Source organism: Lontra canadensis, unplaced genomic scaffold, assembly GCF_010015895.1.
Source record: "Lontra canadensis isolate GAN:19392208 unplaced genomic scaffold, GSC_riverotter_1.0 scaffold2, whole genome shotgun sequence".
NCBI classification, from domain to species: Eukaryota; Metazoa; Chordata; class Mammalia; order Carnivora; family Mustelidae; genus Lontra; species Lontra canadensis.
The window spans coordinates 62,824,320-62,839,491 of record NW_022630996.1 but is presented as its reverse complement, the minus strand read 5'-3'; the positions used below and the strand labels follow the sequence as shown (position 1 = coordinate 62,839,491).

The following is a 15,172-nucleotide window of genomic DNA, read 5'->3' as shown; positions in this document are numbered from 1 at the left end:
ATTAATGGAAGAACTAGTTTAAAAGGAATATTATCTTAGTATCCAATCTACTTGCTAACCATTAAATTATTTAAGTAACTCCCACTTCCTAAGTCAAAATCCAATTTACTACTATAATTATTAGAGACCATCTAATGCTGAAGAGTTTTAAGTGCAATACTAATGAATGAATAGAAAAATGACGTATCTGCTAAGTTTTCGTATTAACTTACACTTTTGCTATCAGTAAAATTACTGGAAAAAGAGTAATCTTTAGTCATAGCTTAACTATTCATTCAGTTGGTTCTTCAGCAGATATTTACTGAACAATGTGCCAAGCACTGTTCTAGATATTGGGAATAAAGCAGTGAACAAAACAAATATTTCTGCCCATATGAAGCTTATGTTCTAATGGGAAGCATGTGTTGTATGTTACGTCACACATCACATTCACAAATATTTGAGTGCTAAGCACAAAGGACAATGTGAAGATGGTGGAAATAAAGTTCCCAAGGAAAAGTCATCAGAATATAAAATTCCATTTTATTATTATAGAATGAAAGATTTGAGCAAATACTGCTGGAGGCCTTCCTAAATATGGCAGAACTCTCTACTTTCAGATCACTAGGTTTTAGATTCTGAAGTCTAAAAGACCGGATTTACCTAAGCTATCCCAGGTTCTATGACCATATTACATCTTCCCCTCACTCTCTCACTTCTATCTCAACCCCATCTTACCTCATCTTCTGCCACACCTTGAAAGCATGAGGTCCTTTCTAATCACAAGATACAGCTCCAGACTGTTCTTTATGTGCCTAATGATGGATTCACCTCTCAATTTTATTTTACCAACTAAGGAAAAGTACCCTTTTCATAAACAATGATGCTACTCTTAACTAATTTCAAAAGTCCTGTTTTTCTTGGATTCAGAATTGGTACCACTGTGTCAAGCATGCTTCCCCCGCCCCCCAGATTTTTCTATTTATTTATTTGAGAGAAAGAGAAAGTTTTGGTTTTTGTTTTTTCTATTTATTTATTTGAGAGCGAGAGAGCATGCAGTGTGTGAGAAGACAAGTGGGGAGGGGAAGGGCAGAGGGAGAGGGAGAAGCAGGTTCCTCATTGAGCAGGGTCCTCCTAATCCCAGGACCCTGGGATCATGACCTGAGCTGAAGGCAGACATTTAACCAACTGAGCCACCCAGGCACGCCTCAACCATGCTCTTATATGGTTCTCCTTGAGATGAATCCCATCATTCTGAGTTAGCTGACATTTAAAGGATAAAGAGTAATGCCTCTGAAACAGAATTTTTCTCTTTGCAATACTAACTGGTTTAGCTGAAAACCCAAATAGCATCAACAACCCCAATCTCTAGTCTAATACACTAGTAGTTGGCTAAATTACCACTGATTAAATCCCATGGGTTTAAAATAATTTGTAATGACTAGCAGGCTTTTCATTTGTGTCTTAATGTGTAACAGGTGTGTTATTTCAAAGAAAGGATGCTTTCTTTCCTAGTTCTGTAAGTGGACTTCCGTAATTTAAATACATTTAATTCATGATTAGCACTGGGAGCCCCCTCTAGCCCAATCTTTCAATCTATCTCTTGGTTTCTCAGGGATCAATAAGAAAACACCCCATTTTTACCCAAGGCTACTTAATAACTACCTTTAAACAATTCTACGTAGTTGGAATGTAGACGACATTATTTAAAAACTTGAAACCACTCAGATAATTTCTTGCTTTCCACTAAAAAGTTTTTAAAATGGGGGTGCTTGAGTGGCTCAGTCAGTTGAGTGTTTGACTCTTGATTTCTGCTCAGATCGTGATCTCAGGGTTGCGAGATCGAGCCTCCAGTTGGGCTCCACGCTCAGTGGGGAGTCTACTTGAGATTCTCCCTTCATTTCCTCTGTCCCTCTTCCTATCCCTGCTCTCTCTCCCCCTCTGAAACAAATAAATAAATCTTTAAAAGAAAAAGTTTAACGGGTGCATGAGTGGCTCAGTCAGTTAAGCGACTCACTCTTGGCTTCGGATCATGATCTCAGGGTTGTGAAATGGAGCCCCGTTACAGATCTGCACTCAGCAGGAAGTCTTCTTGGGATTCTCTCTCCCCGCCGCCCCTTCCCCTCAAATAAATATATCTTTTAAAAAAATGCCAATGTGTGACATAAAAAGGAATAATTTTGTTTGAGATTTGAAATTTAAAGAGAGAAATGGGGAACCTGGCTGAGTCAGTTGGAAGAGTACGCAACTCTTGACATTGGGGTTGTGAGTTCAAACCCCATGTTGGGTATACAGATTACTTAAAAATAAAATCTTTAGAAAATAGTGAGAGAGGACACCTGGGTGGCTCAATTGTTTAAGCAACTGCCTTCAGCTCAGGTCATGGTCCTGTAGTCCTAGGATCAAGTTCTGCATTGGGCTCCCTGCTCAGTGGGGAGTCTCGTTCTCTCTCTTACCCTCTCCCCTCTCATGCTCTCCCTCTCTCATTGTCTCTCTCTCAAATACATAAATAAAACCTTTAAAAAAAAAAAGAGTGTGAGAGAAAGAAAACAAAGAATTCCACTTCTTGTTAATCTGAACAGTGAAATACAGAAGAAATCATCAAACTGCCACCAGGCTGACAGCATATTCCCAGGAGCACTTTGTCCTCAGATCCTCCTACAATAATCCATTAATGGAAAGGATACAGCACTGGTAAACTTGATACCAATTACCAATACCCAGATTAAAGACTGTATTTTACTAAAATTACTATAAATCCAATGTACATCTTTTCAGAAATGACTAGCTCTCATCATACTTTCAACCTGTAGGCTGAAAAAAATGAAAGTACATACTCCCCACCTGTCATACAGAGATCTGTGTATATGTTGGTGTCCTCCACAAAATGACAAACTTCTTGAGGGCAGGAATTCATTTTGTTAGTAACACCTTCTATCTGTGTAACATCTGATCTTCACATACACAACTTCATTTGATCAGGAACTCTCTAAGCTCAAAAGAGTAGCAACTCCAAATTTTATGGTGGGAAATCCATAATGAAGAGACATGAGGAATTTACTCCAGGTCACTCAGCTAACAGGTGGAGGAAGTCAAAAAGAGAAGCAAAGTATTCTGACCACTATTCACTGACTAGGAACATTTTTGGAGCCTATGATGAAAAATTTCAACTACATACAAATGAAGAGAGAAGAGTACAATGAACTTCTACAGCTTCAACAACGGTCGACTTGTTTCAGCTAGACTCCATTTTCAAACAGCTTCCCGATCTAATACCACTTTTTGGGTAAATATTTTAAGATGTAGGTCGATCATGGTGAACAAAATGTTGAGTAACAGATCACCAATAAATACTTGTTTAATGCTATGGATCTCACATATGCTTTCAGACATTATTATCCAATTCTGACTAAAAAAATAAAATCTGAATTCCTAGACAGTACATAATCATTCATTCATTCATTGACAAATATTTATTCTGGGATACAAGATGCCAGTCACCACACTAAATGCTTGGGATACAATGAATGCAACAAGAAAATACCACTCCTTCTTTCAGGGATCTTGCATTCAACTGTTCTGGATAAGCGCGTGCGCACATGTGCGCGCGTGCGCGTACACACACACACACACACACACACACACACCACACCCACACGTGTCTTGAGGAACTGGAATTAGTTTGGCTGGAAGACTACTTAACTAAACCTACCAGTTTGTCAAGGTGGAATCCAAATTCTCTGTACACAAATTCTGAAATGGAGTAGAAGACTGTTTTAACAGAATTCCGAGTCTTGATATTCTTTTAGAAACTATCAGGAAGGTCTTGCTTAATTTTGCTCCTCCTCAGTTTTTCCAGTAAAGAAAGCCAACAACATTAAGATTAGTGGGGAAAAAAAAAAAAATTCAAGCAATTGATTAAAATGTATTCAGAATACCTTCTACTCTTATATTTAAAGATGTTCCAAACATTTTCAACTTTTACTGAATGTGTGCACATTTCCTAATGTTCATGTCTTCACTATAGTATATAAATCAAGTCCAAGACTGTACAGTTAATGATGGGAATTACTTAAATTTTGAAACTCACTTCAATCTAAGCTATACAGGTTGGAGTAAAATAAAAATGAAATGTTCTCTTTTTTTCAGCATTTTTTTATTATTCCCATGAAACCAAGTAAGTATAATCCTACAAACAGATCCCTCTTCCCTTTTTGACACTCCTTAGTAATAACCTTCATGTGACAGAAATAATCCATTTGGTCCCCTCCTTAATAACTGAACCTCTTTTCCATTATTCTGTTCATTTGTTCATTTATTCATTTTATTTCCACTGGATATACGATGCAAGTGGACATGACCACAAGATACTCTGTCTTAAGGAGCTTACACAACTAGGGTGTGGAAAGGTAGAGGGTGGTTGGGAGAAGATTAACAGTATATCTTACATAACCGACATAATAATATAAAGGGGCAGACATATACGGAATGTCACAAAGGAGGTCCAAAGACATCAGGGTTCAAAAGAAACAGAAATTTTATCCAAATGTAGGTATTCAGGAGCAGACCACACACAAAGAAGGTGGCATTAGGGCTTGGCTCTGAAGCATGGGTAGCATTTCAACAGGTAGAAACAGCAGTACAGGGGAAGGCACAGAGCACACATTCTGAAATCAGCCCCAACTGAAGTCCCAGAGGTGGACTTGCAAGGAGCAAAGTCAGGATAAAAGAAGTTGTCTGTGTGCCTGTAAGCTACCCGGAGCGAACACAGAGGAAGACCTTCCAAAGCCAACGCTAGCAGTGAAGACCAAAAAATGGGTATTTGTCTTATTTAAAAATGGATGTAAGTATTTGAAAGTTCTTACTAAATAGTCTTGGTGTGCAGATGCATTGCAGTTAATTTCCAGTAATTTCCCCATGTTTAGCTGGAGGTACTTGCTAACACCGTATGCAGCTCTAAAAGGATGAAAAGTTTTCATCTCAGGGGTTCATAATTTAATTTATTCAACCTCATTCATTCAGAAAATATACACTGGGAACTAACAGTTATAGACGCTGTTGTTACTTATAAGAGATATAATCCTGTACTCAAGTCAGAAACATACAATCCTTAAACTGAAAATAATTTTTATGTCCCAAGAGTGTGTTTTCTGATACTTAATGACCACTAACATCCTGTCCTGCTAACATTGGCTCTAAACCTGCATCTGAACCTTGGCCATCGTCACTTTCTATCAACAATGCATGTAATGGTGGAATAAAAGAGTTGAAAAATAAGACAATTGTTTTACATATTTTCAAAACAATTCCTACAAAGACCAAAGGGAGTTAGACTAGGCTCTATTGGAGATCCCTTCCAATCCAGAAATCCATACACTGTGATTCTAATTCTACTGCATTAAAGTCCTTTAGGAAGGCCAGATAATAAGAACTAAAAAATTAAAAGGGCTACTTAAATGACAAAGCCAACAGCTGGTCAAGTGTAGGTAAATTACTAAATGTTTAGTAATTACCCTACCCCACATGGACCTCCAGGCCACTGCTGCACACTCACATGGATCCTGCCACAGGCCTTAAGGTTTTGACTTCAGCTCTCGGTGGAGAGCTGCCTGTGCAGATGGTGAAACGAAATCAAGTGGGGCAGCAAGCTGGTGATATTCAAATCAACCGCTCAGTGTCTCTTACAAAACTGATTGCTGCCTTACCTGCCCCAGCAGGCTTAGAATCCACAATTCATCACACAAACATGATGAATTCATGAAGGTGACCTTTATGCAGGCATGCTTGTTACCAATCACCTACAGCAGCCACTTTCAATGGTGCCTCGTGGCCCTTGGACAAAGCCCAACACTAAGCAGACCACCCTGTCCTGTCACCAAACCTCCTGCATCCAGATTTCGTGTCTGCCATGTTCTATTACACCAAGAAGCTCACAATATCCTTCCGAGGAAGACAAGCTCATCTGAACCTCCCTTCAAATAGAGCAGCCGTGAGGATAGTTCTTCAGGAAGCATTAGCGCTGTATTTGCTTCTGTATGAAGAGGTTGTTATGCTGCCTAATTTTCAAGTATTGTGATGTTTGTTTCATTATATGGACGGTAGATACCAGAGCCCACATAATGTAACAGTTCATTCATCAGACAAGCATTTTGATTTTTCCTGTTTTGTCTAAAATTAATTCACTATTATTACTCAAGTGTATTATTAACCTGTGTTATTTTTTAACTACAGCTGTTTATACGATCATAGTTATTACTAAATTCTTTAAAGGCAGAATTTAATGGATAATCATCATACTTTTTACAGATAGACTTCAGCAGGGCATACTGCAGAATTCAGGAATTTCCTGAATTGATATGTCATTTATTCCTGGCAAACCGGCACCTTTGTCTACATATAGCTTATTTTTTCCAAACTAGAAATGTATTCACTCTTTTAACTTCTTCCATCAAACAAACAAAAAGAATTTTTTTAAAAAAATTGGCACTCAGATCTTAGAACAAGTCACCAATTTAAAAACTGCACGATGGACAAGCTGCTTGACCTCTGACCTTATTTCTTTACCTAAAACATAAAAGGGCTGAAAGATTTCCAAAGTCCTTCCAACTCTAATAATGCCCATGAGTTTACAATGACACAATTTAAGTATTAGAGGTTTCAATCTGAAAGAACATTCCTAAGGAATCATTGATAGTGAGGCATTTTAAAAAAACAACAGATAATTTACTTTTAACAGTGAGTCTGTTTTCAGATATTCACTTGTTCGTATCTTAAACACAGGGGAAATACACCAAGAGATATTCAAGTTTATACAAATTTCCCTTCTATAAGCCATTTTCCTCCTTAACAGAGAAATTCTAATAATTCCAGGGTATTAACAGTTATGTAAAAAGGATACAAGTGCAAAGCCAACAATTCAGCATTACCAAGTTCTTCAGCAAGAACAAGGAATGGGCAGAACGTAATTGTGAAAATGTTTATTTCTTAAAGAACCTTGATAAATTGGAAACTTTTCAAGGGACTCTTAAAGAATGAAGGGGCAAACATACTTCTAACACACTGAGACTTAAAAAAAAGCAAATTAAACCCCTGTTTTTTCCGCTTTCATTGAAACAAGCCCTTAACAGACATTATTATTCACCCACAAAGTAATACTTTGATTCAGGATTCCCATGAACTAACCCACCTGAGAATTAAAATTTATGCTGCACCAAATAATATGCCATGTTTCTTCTACCCCGTTAATGATTTGGTTTCCCTAGAGAAAATCACATTATTATTTTCCTTTTATACTATATGTTACTGAGCTCTTTAAAAAGAGAAAATTGGAAAACTCTCCTTGAATACTGATCACTGAAGTTCATGGATTTTTCTGACGTTTTTTCTTAAAGCCATGATTAAATATGCCAACAATAATAATTTAACATACTCAGATATCCTAAGTTTATCCACTGAAATGCCATTAGTTTCAATTTCTGAACCAGGACTTGATTTGAATTACGCTAATAAATTTAATCCCTGGGGACAATGCTGGTGCTCACCAGTATCTTTGTAATGACACAATATTGCCACGTATCAGGATTTGGTGATCATCTTACGCCTTCGGACAAGGGGGGAATTACTTGAGGGAAGTAGGCGTGATTTACCCAAGTATCATTCCCAGCACCTAACCTGCCGGTAACCAGTAGGTCCTTCCTAAATCCCTCTTAGATACATGGAGCCCAAATGTTCATATCTTTTAGTTACATGTCAATAATGTCTTGTACACATCTATCTGTATGTCTCTCCCTAATGCTTCAAAAAGCATTTGATTCTGATTAGAGTTTTGGTTATATTAGTTACTCAATCACTAAATTCCTGGTAACCAAATTATCGTTAAGTATTAGTTGCTCTACACAACTAGTGAGGCTAAATATGGCACAACAAGTGCTTGGAAATAAAGAGAAGTGAATTTTAAAAGAGAAAAAAGAACGACAAACTACGAAGTAAGTTCTAGAAGTATGGAGACTTTTTCTGACCTGTTCACTGATGAATCCCCAGCTTCTAGCAGTGTCTGGTACACAACAAGCCATCATTACATATTTGGTGAATCAAGAGACTGCTGATAGAACATATTATTATTTTATCTACCCATATACAGATTGAGTTCAGAAGGTAAAACAGAGGAGTCCTTTGTGGAGTGCAGAAGCTCTAACACAGGTTCACACAGAATTCTGGCAAAGGCTCTAGGATTTGGGATTACCGACAATAAAATAAGAGTAAATTTACATCCTAGACATTGACTGGCTGATCAAGCCCAGGCCTGGGATACATCAAGCACAGGGAAACAAGAATTTCAAGTCATTACCCCTGTGCATAAAGGCAGGGCAGCAGTAACAAGTCAGCCTTTCTGGCAAATCCATCAAAATCAAATCTCAACTTTTGAAAAATCTAGTATGTTTATTATGTTCCTTCAAGCTTACAGGCTTAACTACCTGTGGGAAGGGCCTATAATTATGACCAATTACTTATGACTTGAAGGCACGTACAAAGACATCTGTCCTTTTAAGAAGTCTTTAAAGAACCAGCCATAGCACTGTCTACTGGTCCTGTGGGGCACCACCAGTAAGTCAGGTATGGGGAGGGGGGGTCCAACTTTGACAACTCTCCCCTGGAAAGAAAAGAAGTATTGTCCCCTGTCCTTGATTTCTGACCCTACCTGAATAAATATTAGCAACCTGCAAAATCTTGAGTTCCTCGTCTACTTAGGTAAGTCATGGGGACCAATGATTGCCCCAATGCAGAGGTGGAAGAGAACAGGAAGGAAACAAAATGGAACAGAGATATGTAGCTCGTGAAGATGATATCATCAAGTCACTGAATTTCATGACATGACTGATGGTCTTTTCTGACCATTATATCCAAGTAGTTTCTTGGTTTCAGAGCCTGTAGTGTCTGGGTTTGAGTATGATTTGTTCTACTGAAAAGGTAAGGGGAATAGATGCTTTACTGGGAACTTGTATCGAGATGAGGGCCCCACTAATTAGTATGAAAACAAATAATACATGGACATTTAAAGCATTTTAAATTTACACAGCGCTCTCATCTATACTATCTCAGCTCTTCCTCACAACTCCTAAGAGGTAATAAGCATCATCATCAGCACTTAATCTGTCAAAATAAGGTTTTTAAAAACCTTTAGATAATTTCATCTTGAATTTATTGTCTCCTGAAATTTCTCAGTACAGAATCCAAGTCATGGGTCAGTTAGAAATCTTTAAACACCAATCAATTTCAAGAGGATAAATCAAGAGAATAAGAATGGATTAGCCCAAATCTACCCACACAATGGAAAAAACCATCTGTTACAGGAGCAGTGCTTTGTAGGAGACAGTGTTACACAGGGGTGCTTCTATAACACCTCTAGGTTGGAAGAACAGTATTTTATCTATTTACAAATAAGGGTCCTTAACTGGACACACTCCACAGGCAACAGACAAGAGAACAAAAACTTGGATCCTAAAATTCTAGGGGTGGAATTTATCTTTTTGGTAAGAACCTAGGTGATCCCTCCAGGAAGATAACTAAGTTACAGGGGACAAAATGTACTCTCCCCCTTCCCCTCCAATATCACAAAGACTCACAGGAACAGTTTATCTTGGTTTTTAACAAAGAAAGCACACACAAAAGGTAATCTATTGCTGTTACATATAACCCCATCTTCCTTAAAACACTCATTCTCCTGGCCTCATTATCCTTCACCCCTTCTCTTTTACTGGCTAAAGCAGAGATTTACAATGGGGGTCCTATTTTCATAGCCACTTACTACCTTATTTATGTATTTCTGATTCTTTGCAGCCTTCTAGCCTTAGTCTAACTGTATTGGTAACAAAGCATCACACAAATCACATAGGTTAAGGGAAGACAAGTCAAAACCTCCCCAGAAGATTGGTAGACACTTGGGCTCTCTGAGTCCCTGGAGGTCTTGGTATTTCAAAGGTCAGTCTCAGGTCTCTTGACTTTGATGACTAATCTTAAATTGTTTGACTTTTTACAACAATATTTAGCTGTGCTTATTTACATAATTTCATCTACAGCACACACAGTAGGCATGTATTTGTTGAAAAGAATCCCCAGATAGATGAGAGGACAGGAAGAACACCCCAAGACTTCCTTTTTCAAACACTCTCTTAAGAGCTGAGATAGGTAAAAATCACACCCGAATTTGTAGACTTTTCTATGCATTCCTTTTCTGCTTAAAACTAAGCGTATCTGTTCAAAAAAGAAAAGCATGACACACCACACAATGTCAACCACACAATGGGGAAATTCCAGGATCACTAAGAAAACACCATTATCCTAGTCACACACACTTTAGTTTAATTACTGGTTACAACACAAGAGAGGCTTTAAGAAATGCTGTCTCTCCATCCACTTTCCACATCCCCTCCAGAAGACGCAAAAGCAGAACGTTTACCATCTAAAGATTTCATATCTTAGATTCACACATCACTACTTCTGAGTAGTGTGAGGACCACGCTAGCCTAGAGACATTTAGTAATACACACAAACAAGCAATATTCGTGGAAGAAAATGTTCAGGCGACCCTGCTTGACACTTATTTATCATTATATAACTTCAATAAGGAAAACTGGACGTGACTGGCAATAATATTCTTAAGTTGCTATTTAAAAAAACAAACAAAAACCTTTATTTATACTCAGCACCACGAGGAAAGTTCTCATCCTACTGATTTTCACCGCACCCTGCCACTTCTCTTATTCTCAGCCTCTCAAAAATTCCCCAAAGGCCAGGGAAAATATGCGAGGGCTGGCAGGGCAAGTCTCAGGTTGGCTCATTCCCTAAAAGGCACCCAACTTCCTGGACCCCCTTTTCAGGGACAGCAGGGAGAAAACAGAGCACTTGGCACCGCCGCGGGGAAGCCTGCGCAGGTCCCATTTCCTGACTCGTCTTTCTGCTCCCTGCGTGGGAAGGTCGCGGGCTCTGGCTTGCGGCTCGGTCGACCAAACTTACTCTCACTCTGTAAGGACAACGGGCCATGCCTCCCCAGCCGCCCTCCGGCCTCAAGAAACCCCAGCCCTTCCCTGGCGCGCGTGGCCTCCGACGGCGCGGGCGCAGCTCCCCCGCTCACCTGACCACGTTGGGGTGCTCGAAGGTCTCCAGGTGCCTCAGCACCGCCACCTCGCGGATGGTAGAGAGCGGCATGCCCTCCTCGCCCGTCTGCACCCGCACGCGCTTCAGCGCCACGAAACGGCCTCCGTTCTTCAGGTCCCGGGCCTTGAACACCTTCCCATAGGCGCCCTCCCCGATCTCCGCCACGCACTCGTACTGCTGGTCCGCGCGGCTCAGGCCGTCCTTCTCCATGCCGCCCAGACGCCGCCCGGCGCGGCACCGCTGGCACGGGCGGGGGGCGCGCTTGGCTCGCTCGCGACCGCCGCTCGCCTCTTCCCGGACTCCCCGGCCCGCTCCCTCACGCCCCGGAGCTCGGTCTCGCTCTCCCTCGCCCCCGCTGGCTACCGCGTTCAGGCGCTCGGGTTCTCGCGGCCGCTGGGGTTGGATGGAGCGACCTCCCCGCGGGCGGGCGCAACGCCGGTGCCGCAGCGAAACTCCGCCTGCCGAGTCGCCAAGGAGCGAGCCGATCCCTCCTCTGCCCTCCCTGAAGCGCAGTCCTCTGCACAGACACCAAAGCGATTACATAGTCTCTGCCCCAGCGCGTCTCACTCCACAATCCTTCCACCTAAAAAAAGAGACAGGAGGACAAGAAAAAGTGCAATCAGACATCCCAGGCGCCTTCCTCCGGGTTCCCGCAGACTCCCCTCCTCCTACTTCATAAAGACCCCAACGCTACCCTCGGCGTGCTCCTGCCCTCTCCCAGGCTGCTTAATCCTTCCTGGTTCCTCCGAGAAAAGCGAAGTTACTTTTCTTTCCCTGCAGAGCTGGAGCCGTCTTAGCACGGAGAGGTTGCAGGGGCCCCTCGGGGATGAGCGCTCGGCGCGGGACGCAGTGGAACGGGAGGGGGCGTGCCGAGCAGCCCAGAGTGTGCCGGGAGCGCGGGGGAGGGGAGGTGCCGGGCACGTCAATGTCACGGCTTAATATTTATCCCTACATCATTGTGTTGCACTGCTACCCACCCCTCCTCCCCGGGCCTGGACGTGCAGGGAGAGGGGCTCCCGGGGTGCCCTGGGGCTTTCAGGGACTGTGCACAAGCTGCCGTGGAGGGGCTGTGGGTCCACCCGTGTGGGGCTGCAGAATGTGGGTGGGGGCTCCCCGGACCCTGTAACCCGATGCTGGGAGTGTGCGAGAAGGGGTGGTCAGACATCTGCTAGGAAATTGCTTCCTTTCTTTCTACTTTCAGTTTTTCTACGAGGAGACATTAAAAACGACTTGCACACACAAATGGTCTTTTTGGGGTAAAGAAGTCTGGATTGGAAACGTAATTCTTCCTCCGACTCGGAGGACCTCCCTGGTGGAAACCCATGAGGTCGGGAGGGCTGGGGCTCCCGCTACTCGGGAGAGGAGGAACGGTGGGGCCCTGGAGCGGGGGTAGAGGGGGAGCGGGACCATAAGGGTGGGAGAAAGGGTATTCGTCGCACTCTACCTTGTCATCTCCTTAAAGAATAACTTCGGGAGGAAGGTAGCATAACCGTCTCGCCCTGAAATTCTCAACTAATTTCAACCTCATCAAAACTCACCCTCGTCTTAAAAAGTCTGGGAATGGGAGGAGTAAATGCCAAGCCTCGGGGGTGAGAAAGAGGGGACTGCGCCCTCGGGGCCAGGACTCGCGAACCTTTTCCCACTCCCTGGATCTTCTCCAGATCTTCTGGATCTTAAATAGCAGAGGTGGCGGCTCCATTCCTCTTTCGGCTTAAGGCCTGGTCTCATCAAAAGCCAAACGCGCCAACCCCTCCCACCCCCAACCGGAGCCCGCGGCACAACGAAGTGCGGGGGTGGGGAGGTAGGGTAGGGGCACGCTTCCCCTCACCATACAGTTGAAATCCAGGACCTAGGGAGCCTCCAACCCATGGCCGCCGCGGCCTCGGCCGGACATTCACCACGCCAGCCGCGTGCCTGGAATCCCCGGGACACCTCGGAATTACCTGCCCGGCAACCGCTGGCCCGCTCGCCTGCTGCCAGGAATTAAAGAAACAAATGGCGCGATCCCCACGGTGTGCTGGCAGAAGGGACCGCAGCGAGCGCAGAGACCCTCACACACACTCCGTTCAAAGCTCTCCTTAAAAGGTGAAGGCAAATCCTGGGGGAGCCAAGGACCGAGCCCCCCCCCCCCAGCCTGCACGAGGGACTGAGCCAGGCCTAGGGCCACACAGGTAGCCGAGGAGCCGCCGCCGCCTGCGCAGCCCGCCCCTCCCGCATCCCCCTCCCGCCCCAGTCCAACCGGAGGCTCAGCAGCTAAAGCAGCGTCGCGGACGTCCCACCCCCGCAGGGAGCTGCGCCCGCTGCCCCGGCCCGGCCCCGCACCGCCCGCCCTGGCTCTCCCCCCTCGTTCCCCGGACGGTCGGCTCCGGAGTAGAGAAACGGGAGCAACAGTGCCTTTTTCCCCCCTCTCCTCCACTTTTTTTTGTTGTTGTTGTTGCTTTCCCACGCTGGCTGAATGTGACTTGACCCCATTTCAAAAAAGTTTGACATAGTGCTTCAACATTTCCGCATTCCTCCGCGACTACAAAGGCTGCAGCCGCCTCCTTCTGCTTTCTGTCTCTGCTCTCTGTCTTCACACTCAATGAAATCCTTCATGTGCCTCTCCCGAAGCCTGCCAAGCACCGCAAGGGTCGCCACCAGCGCAGCGACAAGAGGCCGCACTGGGACCACGACTCCCGCAGTGTGCGCACACGCAGATGCGCCCCACGTGCACACTGCGGGGCGCGCTGCGGGGCCCGGAGCTGCTCACCGCAGGGTGTGCGTTTTAACTGGGATATTTTAAATTATAAAAGTAAAATAGGAAACTAAAGCAAACGTGCGTCCTTGTGGGGCTTCAAGCCTGTGCACGGGCCGCCTCTGCCCTACTCTGCGTGCATAACACCCCCGCAGGGGGTGGCAGCAAGAAGCCTGCGTTAACATTTATCTCTTGGTGGAGTCGGTGGAGGCCACACCCGGACCTCCGCGAGCTGGAGAGTGAGCTTTAGTGGGGAAATGAATGTGGGGCACGTTAACACAAAGTCCCGCATGGAGTCCCCAGAGGCAGTGCATTTTAAAGTGTGGATTATTCTATGAGTGTCCGAGTAGAGTTTATATTCCTCTTTAGGAAGCTTCACGAGTGTGTGGGTGTTTGTGCGCATGGCTACTTGGGAGCGGGCACAGGCTCTTAGTGTTGGGGGTGTCCCTGCTGTGGGATGTCCTCCTCTTGCCAGATTAGGGGAGACTCCTCTAACTCCCCAAAACTGGTCCCCGTAACTAGCCTGCCTCGGCTCGTAAGGGGTTAACTAAAGCCGATTCGGAAGACATACACCCCCCCCCACACACACCACAGTCACCCCCACCCACACTCTCGCTTCCGACCCCGACCAAGCTCCCAAATCTCCCCGGGGGACCCCCACCCCACCCCGCAGCCCACCACCCGAACGCACAGCACTTACCTGAGGGGCCCGGCAGCTTCGGGCCTCCCGAGGGGGCTGCGAGTGTCTGTTGGAGCTTCGCACGTGTCCACCGCGGCGCAAAGCAGGTAACCAGCTCGGAAGAAGGAGTTACCAGCACTCTCTCCTGCGAAGGGGTGGGCACAGCGGCGGAGGGCGGAGGGAAGGCGGAGGGCGCCGCCCGCGCCGCTCTCTGGGGGCTGACGGGGGCTGCGGGGCTCCGACTGGGGCTCGGGACCGAGTGGGGGAAGCAGCGGGGTGTGAGGGCTGGGGCCCCGGAGGCCGACTCTGCCGGAGACCCACCCGGCGGCGGCTGCGGGGGTTAGGGGCTCGCTGCGCAGTGGCAAGCAAGTGTGCAAATTAAAGCCTTCCGGAGAGAGGGGAGGCGGCCGAGACCCGGCTGTGCTCTGAGGTTCTCAGCTCCCCAGCTCTCGGCTCCGAGTAGGGGGCCAGAGGGGGGGTGTAGTTAAATGAAAATTTCCGGCTTTGACTGCAACTGGAGTGAGGGATCTTGCAACTAAAATAAGAGGCGTGAGAGGAAGAGTGGGATGTGTCGTCGGGAGTCCGCGGAGTTTCCAAACCCAGGGTCGCCCAGAGTTGGGGGTTTT

General features: G+C 45.1%; 1 protein-coding gene across 1 annotated transcript in view; it reads right to left on the bottom strand.

Annotated features, from left to right (window-relative positions):
* Positions 1 to 11,406, bottom strand: part of CDK6 (cyclin dependent kinase 6) — a 229,979-nt gene extending 218,573 nt beyond the window's left edge. The window contains exon 1 of the mRNA XM_032875145.1: positions 11,111 to 11,406. Coding sequence (XP_032731036.1) covers positions 11,111 to 11,343 — 233 coding nt within the window. The 5' untranslated portion in view covers positions 11,344 to 11,406. The remainder of the gene's footprint in view (positions 1 to 11,110) is intronic.
* Positions 11,407 to 15,172: the final 3,766 nt, after the last annotated feature.